General features: G+C 32.9%; 2 protein-coding genes and 1 long non-coding RNA gene across 3 annotated transcripts; all 3 read left to right on the top strand.

The window, feature by feature from the left end:
- Positions 1–425: 425 nt before the first annotated feature.
- Positions 426–750, top strand: LOC146945241 (uncharacterized). Its single transcript, XR_015028163.1, has 2 exons — positions 426–560; positions 645–750. It is a non-coding gene; the product is annotated as an uncharacterized LOC146945241 (long non-coding RNA).
- A 3,099-nt stretch (positions 751–3,849) lies between these two features.
- LOC146945240 (GDSL esterase/lipase At4g16230-like) lies at positions 3,850–6,931 on the top strand. The gene is made up of 5 exons (XM_085743577.1): positions 3,850–4,201; positions 4,499–4,626; positions 5,640–5,885; positions 6,017–6,272; positions 6,557–6,931. Exons 1-5 carry the CDS (start codon positions 3,949–3,951, stop codon positions 6,778–6,780), a joined length of 1,107 nt encoding a protein of 368 aa, XP_085599703.1. The 5' UTR covers positions 3,850–3,948; the 3' UTR covers positions 6,781–6,931.
- Positions 6,932–11,973: 5,042 nt separating this feature from the next.
- Positions 11,974–17,548, top strand: LOC146945239 (Protein phosphatase 2C family protein). Its single transcript, XM_085743576.1, has 4 exons — positions 11,974–12,455; positions 13,255–13,625; positions 15,506–15,742; positions 17,149–17,548. The coding sequence occupies exons 1-4, from the start codon at positions 12,155–12,157 to the stop codon at positions 17,359–17,361; spliced, it is 1,122 nt and encodes a 373-aa protein (XP_085599702.1). The 5' UTR covers positions 11,974–12,154; the 3' UTR covers positions 17,362–17,548.
- The last annotated feature ends 1,166 nt before the right edge of the window (positions 17,549–18,714 follow it).

Below are 18,714 nucleotides of genomic sequence, written 5' to 3'. Positions count from 1 at the left end.
TCTCACTCTTGTATATCAAACAACAAACCGTAGTTCTCCTTAGGGGTGTGCATAACAACCAGTTTTAGGCCCAAACCCATAACCATATCCAGTCCACTTTAAAATATCTGGATTTTTTGTAAATGGGTTACCAACCAACCCATTTTAAACGGGTTGGATATCCAAACCGGTTAAAATTCGGATTCGGATTTTAACCATTTGGCCATTCTTTCAATCATCACCAGAAAATCTCCGCCGTTCACATTAACCACCGTCATCTCCGCCGCAATCTCATGGCTCCGAAACCGACGGATCCGCTTCATCTTCCTTCTCCTCTCCTCTTTATCTTCCTTTATCCTCCTCTGCATCACCGAAATCTGTCTCCGACGCCGTTTATGGAGAAAATTTCTTCGTGGATTCTCCGGTGATGATTCCGCCGATCGGCTTTGAAAATGTGAGATTCAGAAAGCGATTATCAGATCCCTCTACTACTCTCATTCACATATCGTCACAGTTCTTCTCACTCTCAACAATGGACAAATCAAGTGCGTTAGAGTATATCAATCAAATGTTCCCCAACGGTAATTTCAATTTCACTTTCATCGTTTTCAATTACAATCGCAAATTGCTTTTAATTGATAATCGATTTCTCAAATTCGTTACAGAAGCATCACTCTCTGGTGTTGAACAGTTGATGCAAAAAATCCAGAACGAGATTTGTACCGTTGATGCTTAAGGAAGTAGATTGAATTGAGATTTTCTGGGTTGTAACTAGGATCATAACCATTTTTTCTTTTGTAATTGGTTTTTTCTGACAAACCGGTTTTAAACCGGTTCTGAACCATATCCAAACTGGTTGTACTTAAAAACCGGTTTTTAGTGAAGTGGTTTCAAGAACAAAACCAAAACCAATATTTGGTTTTGGTTTTGGTTTTGTTTTAACTTTGCACACCCCTAGTTCTCCTTCCCCTAAAATGTGAGTCTTTTACCCACGTGAATCCAATGCTCCTTTTACCATCAAACAAGGGTTTCTTTTAATTTGGACCACCTAGAGTTTGGGTCCAACTTGGACCAGTTGAATATAGACCATAGATGTAATGAAATTTTAAACATACGGTTGGGATTGAATTTTTGGAACCTGTTGTACAAGTTGTGGTTATGCACGCTTATGTAAGCTTGACAACACCAGATTGTTTTTGTTAGTTTGTGAAACAGCTTATATGTGCTGGTCTAATAGTTGTAAATAACCCAAATGGAATGGGTTATTGTAGGATTTCTTGTGTACTCATCCTTCATCCAAAGACACCAAGTTCGAACCTTTCAACCTCTCACCCTTTCATCTTCACAAACTCGGTATACTTTTTTTGTTGTAGTACTCATGGTCATGAATCTTGAAAATAAAATATGAAGAAACAACCATTTGCAAAACTGCAAATTTGAGAGGAAAAATATCCAATCGTGTCCAACCCAGCTCAATCCCATCGAACCCAATAGTGTTCACCTTCCAACAAAATCGAATCCAGCTCGATCCCTTTCTTTCTCAATCGAACCCAATCGCAGATCCATCCTATGATTAATGAAATGTTGATTGATTTGTGTTTTGAATATTAGGTTTTGATTGGTGTTGTGTTTTGATTTGTGTTTATGTTTATTTGTTATGATGGAACCCAGACACAAGAAAGAACAAGAAAAAACAATTTATAGCAACAAAAATGTGTTTAAGCAACAAGAAAATAAAACTTTTTACCATAAAAAAAGAAAAGAAAAAACAATAATTTAGATGAAGCAAACCAGAAACAAAATTTTATCAAATCAAGAAAATGGGCTCCTATATACTCAACAACAATGCAAAAGGAAATTCCTTCAAAAAAAACAAGGCTAAAGTGCAACTTTGGCCCCCTATCTTTTAAAAAGTTGCGATTTTGACCCCCTAAGTATGAAAACTACAATTTTGGCCCCCCATGTTTAGGGAAATATGCTCTTTTAACCCCCTAACATAAGGGAAATATGTCTTTTGACCCCTTATCTTTTCAAAATGTTGCGATTATGGCCCCTTTTTTGGGACACGTGTCGTCTTCTCAGCAATTTTAAGACGAAGGGGACCAAAATTGTAGTTTTCATACTTAGGGGGCCAAAATCGCAACTTTTTGAAAGATAGGGGGCCAAAGTTGCACTTTAGCCAAAAAACAATGCAAAAGGAAATTATGAAGCTTGAGTGTGAGACTATGAGTGTTGTGTTGTGAAGGAAAGGCTTAATCCGTAAAAATATTATGAAGATTTATTAAGGTATTTTTGCAGATACACCAATAGTGTTTTAATTTTTTGAGGGAAATGTGAGGTTTGATTGATCAACTATCAGTGTTAATTTATAAGGTCCCACTAAAAATAATAAGAGACTGTTATAGTGTATTCCGCTTTAATGTGTACCGAAAATCTAATGACTGGTTCATTACCTGTAATGATAGGTAATTCTAGTGGTCCAAATTGGACCCAAAGATTAGGCGGTCCAAACTAAATGGACCCTCAAACAAGAGTGTGGAATACGGATTTATCATTTCAGTATTCCACTTCACACACTCACGGGCGATGCCTTTATTCTCACAATGATTGTGACATATAAAAGTGAAAAGATGGAAATATGTTTTTATTAACAAGGCAAAATTGGCATTCTTTTCCAGCCCCCTAAACAATTAAGCTCATTTTTCACACACTTCGTCCAACTTGCATTAAATATTTCCCAATGAGAGTATCATTGAATATCATTTTTTTTTAAAAAAAATACGTTCATATTTATCTTTGGAAATAATGAAAACTATTAAGATTTTTGTTTGCGTGTGTTTAAATGGATCATCTTTTGTCAAAAAGAAAAATGAAATGGATGATCTATAATGTAAGAATTTTGAAATGAACCATTGTGATAGAAGGAAGATAAAATGCTAGTTATAGATCCATTTTTGGAAATAATGAAAACTATTTTTTGATATTTTCATTGTTTTCAAAACATTCACATAATTGTCCACTTCAAAAGTCTAATGTTCTACTGTTATCAAGTAAAATTAACACAAATTTAAAAAAATGAAAATAACATAAAGGAAACAGATGTTAGTTTACATTATAAGAAAGTGGCAGAGCATACTCCAGAATCATTGATTAAACAATCAAAATAAATAAATTTATATAAAAAAAGTAATCTAATTATTACTTGACCAAAAGTAAAAATTTATTTGTGGATTCCTTTACCAATATGTCTTCCTAACAAATGTATTAAGGGCATTGTTTAAGGAACCCACACAATTTTGTTTTGAATATACAAGTCAAACACATATAAAAGTCATAATTATACAATTTTCAATAATTTCTTTTACTACGTTTAAATTTTTTAGATTTTTAAACAACACGCAAAGGGCACTTGTTGAAACATAAATATAAGATCACTAAATAAGTTTGATCGATCATCCCTTTCAAAAAAAAAAAAAAGTTTGATCGATCATCCATGTAGTAAAATTAAGATCCCTTAAAAATGTATAATTCATTACAACTCTTAAAGGGGGTTAGTCAATTTTGTAGGATAATACAAACTTAAAGTTTTTACAGAATTAACAAATTAAATTTAATTAAGATTATTGATTAATATTTTGTTCAATCCTGTGCAATTTCATTTGTTTGTATTCAACACAATTATTTGGCATAAAATTTAGTTAAATTTAGTTAAATATATTGATTAATATATTTAGTTAAATTTAGTTAAATATATTGATTAATATTTTGTTCAATCCTGTGCAATTTCATTTGTTTCTTCATAATCCTGTTCAACACAATTATTGATTAAATTTAGTTAAATATATTGATTAATATATTTGTACCTAATCTTTTTGACATTATGAAGAATCATTGTATGTCCTGTCTTGGAGCAGAGAAACCAAACAAAACAAGAGGAACCTATTTTTTTGGCATAAAATTTCCTCTCCAATGGGTCTTTATAATTTGAGCATAAAACTCATTTTTGAGAATATGTTTAGGATTTTAACGTTATTGCTCTCTTTCAAATTTAGCTTATCAAATAAAATCCAAGCTTCATTTGTTTTTGGTGATTCTTTGCTCGATGTAGGAAATAACAATTACATCACTTCACTTGCCAAAGCAAATCATCACCCTTATGGAATTGATTTTGGAAAACCCACAGGTCGTTTTTGTAATGGAAGAACCGTTGTTGATGTTATAGGTAAGAGTTTGTTTTTCTTCCATTTTCATTATCTTATCTTATCTTATGTTTATTTTTAGGCTATGAAGCACAGATACGGACACGACACGGATACTGACACGTCGAAACTGCTAATAATTTGAAAAAATCATATAATTCAGTGTAATTACAAGTGTCGGTGTCATGTCGGTGTCGGACACGACACATGTCCAACATCGGGACACGCATAATCTGAGGAGCTTCCGTGCTTCATAGTTTTTACTTTTTAGGGAGTTATCTTATGAGACATTAATATATAATTTTTCTTTGAACTATAAGAGCAACAACTGGGTCTTGATTATACTCCTCCTTACTTGTCTCCTAATGCTTATGGATCGATGATTCTAAAGGGTGTCAATTATGCTTCTGCTGCAGCTGGAATTCTCAATTACACTGGTCACATTTTTGTAAGTTTTTGCCTACACCTTGTTTTTTTGTTGTCTAGTTCCAAGTTCAATTATTAGGGCATCAAAATTCAACTAGGAACAGCTATTGAGTGTTACAATAATGATAAAAAAGAGGCTCTCAATAGTCTCACATTTACTTATACATATGGTGCATTTTTTCTTTTTTCAATTTAAGCATTATACTCTTTCAACTAAGTACCTCAAAAAATTGTTAAATCAATCCTACTTATAATTTTGCATTCTTACTTCTAATTAACAAAATGTTTGTCTAATACTTCTACCAACAAAAAAAGTAATTATTATTAAAATGATGATAATTTTATGTACAATATCTTCAAAATGTGGATTAATTTCTTGAGGAATGTTTAACAATGATGTGGCATGATACAACATCAAACGATGGGACATGGAAGAAACCCTTCCCCCGCACAAAATAAAGTCGGCATAGGTATTTGTCTCAGAGATGAGAATGGTAGTTTTGTGCTCACGAAAATAGATTGCTTCTCGTCGCTTGTCGATATTGACACAAGTGAAGCTATTGGCTTACTAATTGTCATTCAATGAGTTTGAGATTTATACCTTACGAATGTAGACTTCGAATTAGATTCGAAGAATGTGGTATATAAGTTTCACACTAAGGGAGAAGATTTCTTGGATTATGATGTCATTATCCAAGTCTGTCGAAGTATACCAACAATTTGTTTTTTAATAAACTTTGGTGTTGAGTTTACTATGAGACAAGAAAATGAGGTTTCCCACACTTTAGTTAAGGCATCCACATCTAAAGTTAGTTTCCACATTTTCACCAATATAATGAATTGTATTGAAAATCTTATTATTAGTAAAATGAGTTAAGATTGCTTAAAAAAACAATAAGTTAAATATCTTCCTTCTACAACTAATTTTCTCTTTAGATCTAATGATTGCCACAATTGTTGCATCATGCAACTTTTGCAAACAATTCAAATCCTCTAAATACATGGTAACATGATGAATCTTCATGTGATTAATAGGTTGGTCGAATCAACTTTGATGCACAAATTGATAACTTAGCAAATACAAGAGAAGATATCATTAGCAAAATTGGTGTTCGTGCAGCTCTCAAATTGCTTAAGAATTCTCTCTTCACAGTAGCATTTGGCTCAAACGATTTTCTTGATAACTATTTGGCACCTGGTCCCTCAATTCCAGAGTGGCAATTATTGTCTCCAGAATCATTTGTGACCATCATGATATCAACATTCAGAGTACAAATAACCGTAATTTTGCTAAAAACCTAGAAAACTTGAATATATGAATATTTATATTTTTTCACTAATATATTTTTTTACAAATATTTATATTTTCTTTATTGATATTGTACATATCATATTATTACAACTATTTGCAGCGGTTATTCACTCTAGGAGCCAGAAAAATTGTTGTGGTAAATGTTGGTCCTATTGGGTGTATACCATGTATGAGAGATTTAAACCCATTTTCTGGAGACAAGTGTGTCCAATTCCCTAATCACCTAGCTCAATTATTTAACACCCAATTGAAGAACCTTGTTGAGGAATTGAGGACAAATTTGAAGGGTTCATTATTTGTTTATGGAGATGCTTACCACATTATGGAAGATATCATGATGAATTACAGTAAATATGGTAGGGTGAAATTTTTAATTTTTTTTCCTTTCTTTTGTCTATGTAGATTTTTATTTTATTGATTAACTGTTATGCCCTGGTAGAATAATTTTTTTTATAAGTACGTCTAATCACATTTTACAATATATAGATGTTTATAGAGATATTTTAAACATAATGCAACAAATTGATGAGACAACTTGTTAAAAAAAACATTGACAGTGTATATAAATTAAATCTTTTATTTTAATTATTAAAAAAAGCATTCTTGTTTTTTAATAACTAATTATTTTAATGTGTAATAGGTTTCAAGAATACAAATTCTGCATGTTGTCACCTAGTTGGTCGATTTGGAGGCTTAATTCCATGTGATCGTTATTCAAAAGTTTGTGAAGATCGATCCAAGTATATTTATTGGGATACTTTTCATCCTAGTGATGCTGCCAATGTTATCATTGCAGAACGTTTATTAAATGGTGATGCTAATGATGTTTCACCTACAAATGTTTGGCAACTCTTGAAAGCTTGAGATACTGCTAGAATTGAAATTTTTATGACTGATTAGGGGGGGAATCTTTAAAGCTTTTTGGTAATATGCATTAATTGTTGTTTTTTAATTGTGAGAAGAAACAGAGAAAAAATTGTTTGAATGAGACTCAAATCATAGACTTTTTTTATAAGTCATGAGTGTAGATTAAAAAATATACTAAAAAAATGAAACAAAATAGGCAAAATACCAAGTTTCTAATAGTATAAACTTAGGGGTTTTAGAGTAATAGGGGGTCTAAAGAGCAATTATCAAAAGGTCGACTTTGTGCTCAATAGGTAGGTAGCATCAGACAAGCACCGTCAAAAAGGTAGCATCATCAGTCGAGAGCTAGCTAACCAATGTCATGCACAAAACAAACTTAGATGTTTAAAATTACATGGATGCAGAACTGCATTTCATAAAATAAAATTGGACATGTAGAAAGTGATATATTCATATAAAAACCTTATCAGAAACATATTGGAAACGGAAAAAGATCATGTGAGAAACCCTTAAAAGCCAAATATGATCATATTTATGTCTTTGGATCGGTTTGAATCGAAAAATAGTAAGTAATAGACGAGACAATACAAGATATACTTTTAAGTTATTTGACAACTTGTTTTGCAAGATATTTGGTGGACAGTAAACAACATAAACAAAATAAGATTTTACCCTAAAAAATTGAATAAAATTATAAATAAAATGGTTTAGACTTTAGACAATAGAGAGCTGAGAGCGTACAACAATGTAAAATCTTTATTTATTTCGATTTTTATAGAGACTATACCTTTTTTTTTTTTAAGAATATAGAGACTATACTTGTTGACTAATATATTGTAGAAAATTCATTAGAGACATACACCAATTTATTTTTTTGAAGATGTATTATAGCAATACACGTCTCAAAATGTATTTATCCACATTTTAGCTTCTTTTTTTAGAGGAAAAAATCTATTGAATTTCATTAAATAGAAGGTGTTCAATACAATGTGGTATATCAACCAAGATTTGGGAGCTAGCTGATGATAAGGCCGCTTAATTAAACTATGGGCAACCTCATTTGTTTGCCTCCGCACAAACTCTACACGAGAGTTTTCATAAAATTGTCTAAAGAGAGATTTACAATTATCATTTATATTCGCATACTCTATAGCATCACAGTGACGGGAATTAAAACTATCAACCCACTCTCTTCGCATCCATCTCAAAGTCAACAATTCTCAATTGCAGCAAATGAACCCATTCCATAGCATATAAAAAACCTAATGCTTCTCCAACATGAACTTTACAAGTGTGACTAAAACAATATGTTTTAGCCAGAACAAAATGACTGTCTTCATCTCTAATGCACATCACTATGCCAACCAAATTATCCGTCTAAGAAAAAGTTGTGTCAATATTACATTTAAACTGTCATGATCTTGGCTTTATCCACTTTGCGATACATACCGGATGTTCACGGCTAACAGAATCTCCTTGAATAGTCTTTGTTGTCTTCCAATCCTCTAGCAGTGTTTTGGTTCGGTCAAACACAAACCCTTGCGCGTCAGTCACTTCTTTCCAGATTTTATTGTTTCTTTGCTTCCATATACTCCATATAATACAGCCAAACATAGATGCATCTTCACTTGGCAATACCTGAAGAGTTTTAAAGATAATATCCTTGATATCTTGGTGCTGATCGAAAATATGACTAACAGAATAAAACGCATCCCACATACTCCAAATGTTTCTGCTACATGGACATCTGAATAGAAGATGCACGCTATCATCTTCCTCCATGTTACATAAAGCACAAACAGTTGTACAATTAACTCTCTTGTCACACAACTTAGTACGCGTTGGAAGACGATTCCTACAAATGCGCCAAATAAGATTTTTAATTCTTGGTAGTACCTTGAGCCTCCAAGTCAAATCCCATGCGCCTTCTACTTTAAAATGAGAGGTATCCAGTAATTCATTCATGCACAAACGATAAGCACTACGAAATGAGTGTTCATCGTTATTCTCCTTTTTCCAAATGAGCCGATCTTCACGCACCGAAGGATATATATAAGGGTATGGTAACAATATGTTCCACGATTAGTTCATAAAAAACGGAGTGCATATCAAACGGGACATTCCAGCTATTGTGATTTGGCATAATACAATCTGAAACCCGCAAGCTTGTCAAGGTAGTTGCAACATCGTCAAGAGCAAAAAAAAGGGTAACATTGTCTCTCATCCAATAATTGTGCCAAACTGAAATGGAAATACTCTTTTATAAAAACCGGTGGGTGTGTTCTAACAAATATTATATATGTAAAACAAAATTTGTCAAAAAAAAAACATAATGATTTAAAAGGACAGTGATACCTTGTGTTGGGTCTGTGTTCGGTAATTACACAATAGAACATGATCATGTGTCCTATTTTGTTTTTTACGGTTTTTACAAAAAATCAGATCATTGTACTTTCATATTAGTCATTTTATGAAGGAAAAAAAAATCAAATATTTTACATATATATTACTTTTCATTTTCTTTTTTTGGTATCAAAGAGAAACTAACTTTACGACTAAACCATTTGTTCATTTTGTTTTTTCATTTTCAGTTCACATAAAAAAAATATCGTGTTTGTTTTCTATTTCTCCAAAATTTCCACCTCTGATCTTTATTTTGTTTTAGCTCATACATATCTTTTTTTTTTTTTACATTAATTTTTACATTTTATACTATTGAGTCATATAATCATATTGACTTTAGTCCTTACATCATCTAATGACTATATTTCAAGGACTAAGAAGGCTAAGGGTGCGTTTGGATTGAGGGTTTAGGAGGAGAATGGAGTGAAGAGTTTACTTTTCTTTTATAAATTACGGACTATATAACATGTTTTTCTAAAATAAATTAGTGTGATTGAAGTATTATATGATCTATTATTATTTTAATATGTTAACTTTTTAAAAGATGTTTCCTAGTGTTCGTGATTTAAAAATGAAAAGTAGACCCTCCCCTCTCTTCCCCTTCAAAACCCTCAATCCAAACACACCCTAAGAACATCTTAAAGAAGTCATGTGGCGATCGATTAGTGAAAACAAGGACTAGAAAGTAAGTAATGAGTGATCAAGAAACCATGCCCGAGTATTTCATCAGCATTCAAATGCTTTGTCAAATTATTGAAGACTTAATAATGATAACAATTACAAGAATAACGGAGATTACAACAAGTTGCAACAAGTTCAACAAGAAAGACATTAAGTAATGATAGTTGTCAAAAAATTGGGTCATCTTGTAGGTGGATGTAGGGTGAAAAGTATGAAGTACAAGGAATAATAGTTTGAAATATGAATGATAATGTAAGATGCAGGGTGAGATTTATTGTAGCTTTGTAATCTCATTAGAATTTAGAAGGTGTTGAGAAGATGATGTTTAAGAAAAAGGATAGAGTGAAAGCCTATAAAATAATGTTGTTTGATTATTTCATATTAAGCAAGATGCATCTAGATGATATTACTCTTGGATGCCATCAATGATGTTTACATATTGTATGATTCGAGAACTAAGAACTTGATGGCAAACAGGTGTGTAAATGTTCATGAGTCCAGATGGTCGAATTCGGACGAGGATTACTTAAGCACCAATGAGATTTTAAGATTGTTAGTTGAGTAAGCTTTTGACCCTAAATTAATTGTCCATGTGCCATGTGCCATTTTATTTATTTATTTATTTATTTTTAACAAATAATCCCTCATTTTATTCACCATACAACAATCCCTCATTTTATTCACCATACAACAATTTAGTATAAAAAAATATGACTGTCTATGCAATTTGGTGATTAAAGTATATAAAATATTTTTATATACTTTAATGACTACTTGTACTTTTCATATAATTTAAAAAATAAATTGGGAATAGTGTGATATTTAATGACCAAATTGATGGTTTAGTTTTTTATTTTTATTCTCTTTATTCTATTCTATTTAAGTGATCCTCACTATTATCTAATCTAATCGGATTTGAGATTTTCGGCTTTATGATTGTATAGACGGAAAGAGGTTGGTAGACTTAAACAACAACTTGTTCTTACCGTTGGGGGTGATGTATTTGCAAACATTTTGGCGATCAAGTAAGAATGTGTCAAATATGTGACGTTTTTAAGGTAGAAAATGTGTACCCGAGTAGGGATTTTGAGTCAGCCTTTATAGTGGAAAATCAAGGTTTAACTCTCCAAAACCCTAGGCTGGACAATTATCTTATATGGGAAACATGTGAGCAAATTAGAACACATGGACATAAGATCTGAAAGGGATTGTCCATATTCCTTTAGACCTTCTCAATTTAATGCATTTAGGGAAAGTTCAAGTGATAGTACGTTAACTAGTGACTTGAAGAGACCCAATCCGTTGAGGAAATGAGCTTCGCCCAATATGTAACATCATCATTTTATCACATTGTTATCGTCATTTATTTTCTTAAAATGAAACACATTGAGCTCCCTTTTTTTTACGTTCACGATGAGCTCCCTTAAGTCTCTTACCACCTGGGAGTAAAAAAAAAGAAGGTGAATGGTAATTTTAATTTACTCTAGGAAGGCAACCCAGTTAGATAATACAATTACTCTTTCCATTCTTTTTTAAATGTCATTGTTGATCATTTCACATATGTCAATATACAATTTTGACAACTAATATCTTTAATTATTTATCACAGAAATTTATAAAAAGATGACATTTTAAAATATTCAATGAGATAAATCAAACAACATCTTATAACCTAATGTTTGTCTTTATATACCAATAAAAAAAATATGATCAAAATATATTATGTGAATAATGCACATAATCAAAATACGACAATTAAAAAAAAGGAACCGATTGAGCGTCAAAAATTAAACAAGGAAAAAAATCTAGTCTAAAATTCTTTGCAATAATTGGATCAAAATATAATATTATATTGAAAGAAAGGCGATGGTGATGTCCTCGCAAACATACTTATTTAGGAGGGACATTATAATATGCAAGAGCGGGTTCGAACTCGAAATCTCCGGTTATTGAAAGTAAAATTATAATCAATCGACTATTTGAAAAGAAAAAAAAAATGAAAAAAATGTGATGGTATGGTAATTTATAAAAATAAATAAAAAAAGGAGATTGAAAAGAAGAAGACGCAACATAACAAGAAGGGCTTCCCCACACCATCCTCTCCCGACAAACAAAAAACGAGCCCATTCCTGTTCCTTCACCACCGAACACAACACCACCTCTCTCTATCCTACACCTTTTTTCTTAACCTACACCTCCTTCTTTTTACCCATAACACCCCATCACATCATTTCTCATCGATCTTCACCACAATCATTTTAGGGTTAGGGTTTCTGAGAGATGTGGGATGCTTCAGTCATTGATGAATCTTCTCTCTCCATGTTGGAAGCCGTTCGGGCACGGTGGTGACGATTCTTCATCCGCCGCTGTTGGAAGAGAAGGAAAAGACGGATTGCTTTGGTTTCGTGATATCGGAAAATATGGCTCTGGTGAATTCTCTATGGCTGTTGTTCAAGCGAATCAGATTCTTGAAGATCAGTGCCAGATCGAATCTGGTCCTCTTGGAACGTTTGTAGGTGTTTATGATGGTCATGGTGGACCTGATGCTGCTCGTTACGTTTGTGATCATTTGTTTCGTAATTTTCAAGGTTTTTGTGATTTTCTCTTATGTAGGGTTAGTTCAATTCGATTCTTTTTCGTGTTTGTTATATGTGATGATGATTTTCACGGGTTTGATTTCTCGTGATCGTTTTTAATTTTTTTTTTATTTTTTTTTGCTTTTTCACGTGAATCTAATAATCAGTAGTAGTTGCAAATTTCACGTGGATACTGTCTTTGATAAGTTTGATCCATGAATAATAGACACGGGATACCAGACACTTATAATAATTTGAGAAAATGACATAATTCAATGTAATTAAAGTGTTCGTGTCGGTCCTTCCTTTGGTCGTGGGTTGGAATCCAGCCCTAAGAATTAGCACTGTTAAATCTTTGCCGCTCATTGTGGCCCTATCCGGCATGAGGGATTGGTTGTGCGCAGAGATACATGGTTCATACCAAAAAAGTGTCGGTGTCGTGTCAGCGTCAGACATTGATGTTGTGACATGTGTCAGACACAGGATACACCTTTGATCAGAATTGTGTCAGTGCAGAGAGTTTAATTGCGTATGAGTTTTTCTCGTCGTTTTTGTAGGTTTGAATTGAATGTAGTAAAAGTGTTGTTGATTTTTTTATATGTTGATTAAAATGGCTCTTGTTGTCTATTAAACAATGACATGCCGACACCAGCAATAATTTGTAAAAATGGCATAAATTGAATGTAATCACATGTCATGTTGATGTCGTGTTGGTGTCTGACACTGACATGTGTCGGACACATGTTTAATGAGAAGTGTATGTGCTAGAGAGCTTGTTGTTTCTGTGTTGAGCTATCTTTTGTTTGTGCAGCGGCATCAAGTGAGTCACGGGGTGTTGTGACGGAAGAGACAATTCGATCGGCCTTTCGTTTAACAGAAGAGGGGTTTACTGCTATGGTTACTGAATTATGGAATACTCGGCCTCAAGTTGCAACTACTGGAACATGTTGTTTGGTTGGAGCGATTTTTCAGCAGACTCTTTTTATTGCAAATCTAGGAGATTCCCGTGTTGTGTTGGGAAAGAAAGTTGGGAATACTGGTGGGGTTGCGGCTATTCAGCTGTCTACGGAACATAATGCGAATCTTGAGGCTGTTAGACATGAACTTAAAGAATTACACCCTCATGATCCTCAAATTGTTGTCCTCAAGCATGGAGTGTGGAGAGTAAAAGGCATTATTCAGGTACATTTTTTATTATTGAATCATTGAATGTGGTTGTCTATTTGACGTTTATTGATTAATGATTGCTTTAGTTTTTCTCTGTGTTTTCTCCTTGAAGTGTTGTACATTTATTTTGAGTTTTGATAATTGGATAATAGGCTGGTGTGTGTTCCTCGTGCTATCTATTCCCACCCTTACTATTTTTTGCAATGTTGTTGCCAGAAATTCCCCCAAAGTACCTAAGTAAATAAGGAGTTTTTTCATAGAGATTTATAGTGAGTGATGATTGGTTATAATGTTCAAAGTTGAATTAAACAATCCCATGTAGTGTATCAGGATAAACTGTTTGCCTTTCAATTGCCTCATACCATTGCTATAAATATTATTGAGTGTCTTGTCCATATGCAAGTTTAAAAATGACAAGTACATACATTCACAAAAATAAAACATAAAATGATAAAATTCATTTGCTTGGTTTAGACTTCAGAGCTGTCTATGTGCCTCTCAAAATCTGATAATTTTTGTACTCTGGGTTAAATGCACAGAATATGATACATCAGTGTACACAGCAATGCAGAAAAATTTAACATTTGTATTTATACTTTTATTTATTTATTCATTTTGTCGAGTCTGAAAAATGAAACCATCCCCCTCCTTGAATTCCATGCTTCATATTATCATATGTTTAGTGTAGTATATTCCATATTGAAATATCAAAAACAGTTGTAGTCTCAATTTGAGTGGAAGAACTGAACATGTCAATATCATAGTTGTAGTCTCGAATTATTAATGGTATCTATTACTTGTCTCCTATGTGTTAGTGTTTTTATCTGGTGTCCTACGTGTCAGTGTTGTATTAGGTGACCAACATGGTAGTTTTTTGTCGGGTGTCCTATGTGTCGGTGCTTCATCAAACTTGTCTCCTACGTGTCAGTGTTGTATTATGCTGTAATGAATTCTAGAAAAATATCGCACTGAGAAATAGATAGAGTGGTTTAGGTAGGGGTGATTGAGGATAAGAAAAAATATTGATGATTGAAGAATCATAATGTATGTGGTTCAGAGGAAAGGGAAGGAATTTAGGTTACAGGCTAAATTGGTGCACATTTCACGGGAAAGAAATATGCTATCATACCTCAAAATTATAATATCAGGAGACTGCTTGCAGCAATGGGTGTTTCATAGCAGCACACTACAAGGAAGTTTCATTTGATTGATTGAAACAGGGATTATTATGTGGCCTATAATTTGCTATGGGCGGCAGCTGTCAACTCTAATAATAATTTCCAAGTTTCCAAAGGATATAAAGTTATGAAAGACGATGATGTTTCATAGATTCTTAGAATTTGGGTTGGGTTTAACTCATCCTTGCAAAACTGGCTTGTAAGGTGAGGACTACCCGTCACTTATAAACACATTGTCTGACCACATCTCATCCAATTTGAGACTCTTGAGACACTCCCAACGTCGAGGATGTCCAGGACTGGACGATTGGAGCGTGGACTCATGACATTTTTTATTTGAAAAGTTTAAATAATTTTATCATGGATGTCATGAGATAAGAAATAGAAACAGGAAATCCGTTTTTACTGCGCTTTCTATTTTGTTTATCAGAACACTGGTAAAACAGTGTTTCAAGTATGGCTTTTGTGAGAAATAGATGGATTTATTTGCATTATTGTCTCGGTTACGTATAAGAAAAACAAATGTGGTGTCACTCACATCCAGTTTTTAAATATGCTTGTCCACTTTTAACACTGGCTTTTTTTTATTTGATTTATAAAAATGTTTTCAGTTTTCCCAAGTACCTCTTGTAACCATTATCTTATTTGTTAGTGTTGCTTTCCACACACTGATTTAATGAAAATATCACATCACTACTTCCATGATATTTGGTGCAGGTTTCTAAATCTATTGGAGACGTATATATGAAACATGCACAGTTTAACCGGGAACCAATTAATGCGAAGTTCAGACTTCCTGAACCAATGCACATGCCTATCTTGTCTGCTAATCCATCTATTCTTTGTCATCCTCTCCAACCAAATGATTCATTCCTTATATTTGCATCAGATGGTTTATGGGAGCACCTGAATAATGACCAAGCAGTCGAGATTGTCCACAGAAATCCACGTGCTGTAAGATTCTTTACTCTTTATTTTTCTTACTGCACTTATTTGCGTACTCTCTGTACGTAGTTTCCTTATTCTATGGGTGTAAGTGCGAGTTTGACAGCACTAGTGTGTGTAATTGCATCTTTACAAGTCATACTATTCACTATCAATAATTTCTCAACTGCTTGTCTTGTGCTTTCAAGCCTTGTTATCGGTATCCTAGAAATTAGAATGCATGTGTGTCACACCTTGATTTGATACAAAACTAAACCTAATCGATGTTAATCTCTAGCGTGTACCTATTGTGGACATGAATCCCATCTGGAATCCTGATTCATTCTTATGATCGACTACCTAAACTCAGTGTAACTAACCACTTGATTTTGTCAATTTTGTATAGCCGGTCACTTTTCGTTGTCATTTGATTTACAACATGAATCTTGAATTATTGAGGTTCATATTTGATATACTTATAATTTTCCTAGGTCACTTGTATTCATTTTGCTACGAGACAGAGTAGGATGGGAATGCTTGTTTCTAATTCAGCCTTAAAATTTGGTCAGGTTAAATCTTGTGTAAACTAAGACGTGTCCTTGTAGTACGAGAATGAGTTAATCCAAAGTACAGGATAATATAACAATGTCTAAAATACTCGTACAATGGGTAAATATAGGTAGTTTCTGCCTTGATTATAATATTAGGATATTGTTAGGAAATTAACTCTAACATACCACTTTACATGGAAAATATATTTTCAGATAAATAAATGAAAGTATGGAACAGATGAAAACCAAGTCGGACATGGAGTGAAACCCGAAGTTAGACTATAAAACAGGACTCTATTAAACCTATTTTTGTTATGAGACAAAATCAAACCTGTTCTTAAATGGCTCACTTCTGTTAGGAATCCAAGAGACTGGAATTCTTTAACAGAAGAAGGAAAGTACGGAATATTCTCAAAGGAGCGCTTTCCTTCACACTGGATTACCCAGTCATAGAACTCGATTATTTAAAGCATCCCTTCCCCTCTACCATTGAGGGCTATTTAAAGACTGTCTAAGAATAACCAAAATAATAACAGAACCTAACATACTAATCAACTAACTAACTTTTCTAGCACTCTTAACTACTCTAAGTATCCTTTATTGTATAATTCTAACAATCTTATACCAGATTGGATCTTTCCATTAGTATGGGATGTGTTCCTCTAATATTTGAGCATCTTATTTAGGTTGAAATATAATTTCATGATATGGCTTTTGCATTTAAGTTATCGGCAAATATGGAGAGAATCAATTTGAGGGGTGATTTTTAGCTGGTTGTTGATTTTGTTGTTTCTCTCACAGCCTTGCTGCCATTCTCTTTGCGATATTTATTGCATAGCTTTACTTATATTAATCGTGTTGATCTATGTATACATGCTAATGCAGGGTAGTGCCAAGAGACTTATCAAGGCGGCCCTGCAGGAAGCAGCCAGAAAACGTGAAATGCGATATTCAGACCTTCGTTCAATTGACAAGAAAGTTCGACGGCATTTTCATGACGATATAACTGTTATTGTTTTATTCTTAAATCATGACCTTATAACTAGAGGTACAGTTCAAAACCCGCCACTGTCAATTCGAAGTGCTCTCAATCACTGACTTGTATGATTGTAAGCATGATTTGTCTTTTCCGGGTATTCTGGCAACGGTATCAATACTTAGAAGATACACACACCACACCACTGGTACGTTGCCAGAATGCACATACAGCAAACCCTTGCTAACAGTGGTGCCGGCAAGTATGTTACTGATATTGAGATATAACTGGGTCAACTTATTGGTTAAACTCTTGATTTATAACACGTTAGAAATTTTATGTGCATGAAAACGACCAAAAAAGAATCAGAAAATTAACTATTGGTTTAGTAATTCCCCTATTTTGACATAATGTTGTTACCCAAAATGAACTAATTGAGAATATTAATTAAATAGTATTGAAATCAAAGCAATCATAAAACTTAAAATATATTTTTATGTTAAGATATCACTGGCTCTCTTGAATCAGATTTGTTGCAAAACCGTTTGTAGCAATCAAATGTAGACTAGTATTTCTGTAATTTGTTGGGGAATCGATTGAAGCATAACACACACGCAGCCATTTACTCGCTCACCATATCATTCAAGCACCGCAATGATACTCCCCTCCTATACTCTTTATAAAATATATTGTTCAACAAAAGTTGTTGCATTTGATCCATATATGAATCAAATAAATCCATTTTTATTGATTATCGGCCCGTTTGTTACGGATTAAAATAAAAGTGATTTTTTACATAAAATAATTTAGAGATTATATTTTAGAGATTTTGTGAAAAATCAGAATCTATTTTGTGTTTATTTACCGTAACAAAAATCACTTTTTCATAAACAAATAATCTAGTTTGTTTGGATACAACTATATAAATGGGATTTTTTGTTACAAAATTAGTTCAATCTTTTAAATCATATTTTATTTTTTGAGAAGCTGCTCTTAACAACTTCTTATTTAAAGTTGTTTTTAGATTTTTTTTTAGATTCTGATTTTTTTAAAAATCTGTAACAAACGGATGCAAAACTCTTAAAAGTGATTATTTGTTTAAAAAAAGTGATTTTTTTCTTAAAAAAAGCTTTAATAAACGGGCTCTATAAATCTCTTACAAAAAGGACATTGGATTTTCCGTGGGATAAAGACATTGGTGCCATTTGTCACTGAACGGGACATCAATGGCTTCGAATCATCCGTGTCTATAAAGACGGAAACAAAGGAGTGCTAGTAACTTAGACACATGATCCAATAACTGGGTTTTTTTTAACTGCTTTTAATTGGGACCTAACAGATACTATAATCATAGTAGTCAATAGCGGCCAATAACGGCCTATTTAAGTAATATGAATAATATTATTTATTATTATATTTTTTTTTCATATATAAATGTATTATTGTAAACTAGAATAGAAATATGATACAATATA

The sequence above is a fragment of the Medicago sativa genome, chromosome 2 (assembly GCF_051527215.1).
Source record: "Medicago sativa cultivar Bolivia chromosome 2, Bolivia_mono, whole genome shotgun sequence".
NCBI classification, from domain to species: Eukaryota; Viridiplantae; Streptophyta; class Magnoliopsida; order Fabales; family Fabaceae; genus Medicago; species Medicago sativa.
Note: the sequence above shows the minus strand (reverse complement) of the source record. Positions and strands in the feature narration are given on the sequence as shown.

Excerpts from the sequence above, each read along its gene's own strand:
- LOC146945240 (XM_085743577.1), top strand. The coding sequence starts at position 3,949 with ATGGGTCTTTATAATTTGAGCATAAAACTCATTTTTGAGAATATGTTT. Across the intron at positions 4,202-4,498 it reads AACCGTTGTTGATGTTATAG|AGCAACAACTGGGTCTTGAT; the intron begins GTAAGAGTTTGT and ends TTGAACTATAAG. Across the intron at positions 4,627-5,639 it reads ATTACACTGGTCACATTTTT|GTTGGTCGAATCAACTTTGA; the intron begins GTAAGTTTTTGC and ends TGTGATTAATAG.
- LOC146945239 (XM_085743576.1), top strand. The coding sequence starts at position 12,155 with ATGCTTCAGTCATTGATGAATCTTCTCTCTCCATGTTGGAAGCCGTTC. Across the intron at positions 13,626-15,505 it reads GAGTAAAAGGCATTATTCAG|GTTTCTAAATCTATTGGAGA; the intron begins GTACATTTTTTA and ends TATTTGGTGCAG. Across the intron at positions 15,743-17,148 it reads TCCACAGAAATCCACGTGCT|GGTAGTGCCAAGAGACTTAT; the intron begins GTAAGATTCTTT and ends ATGCTAATGCAG.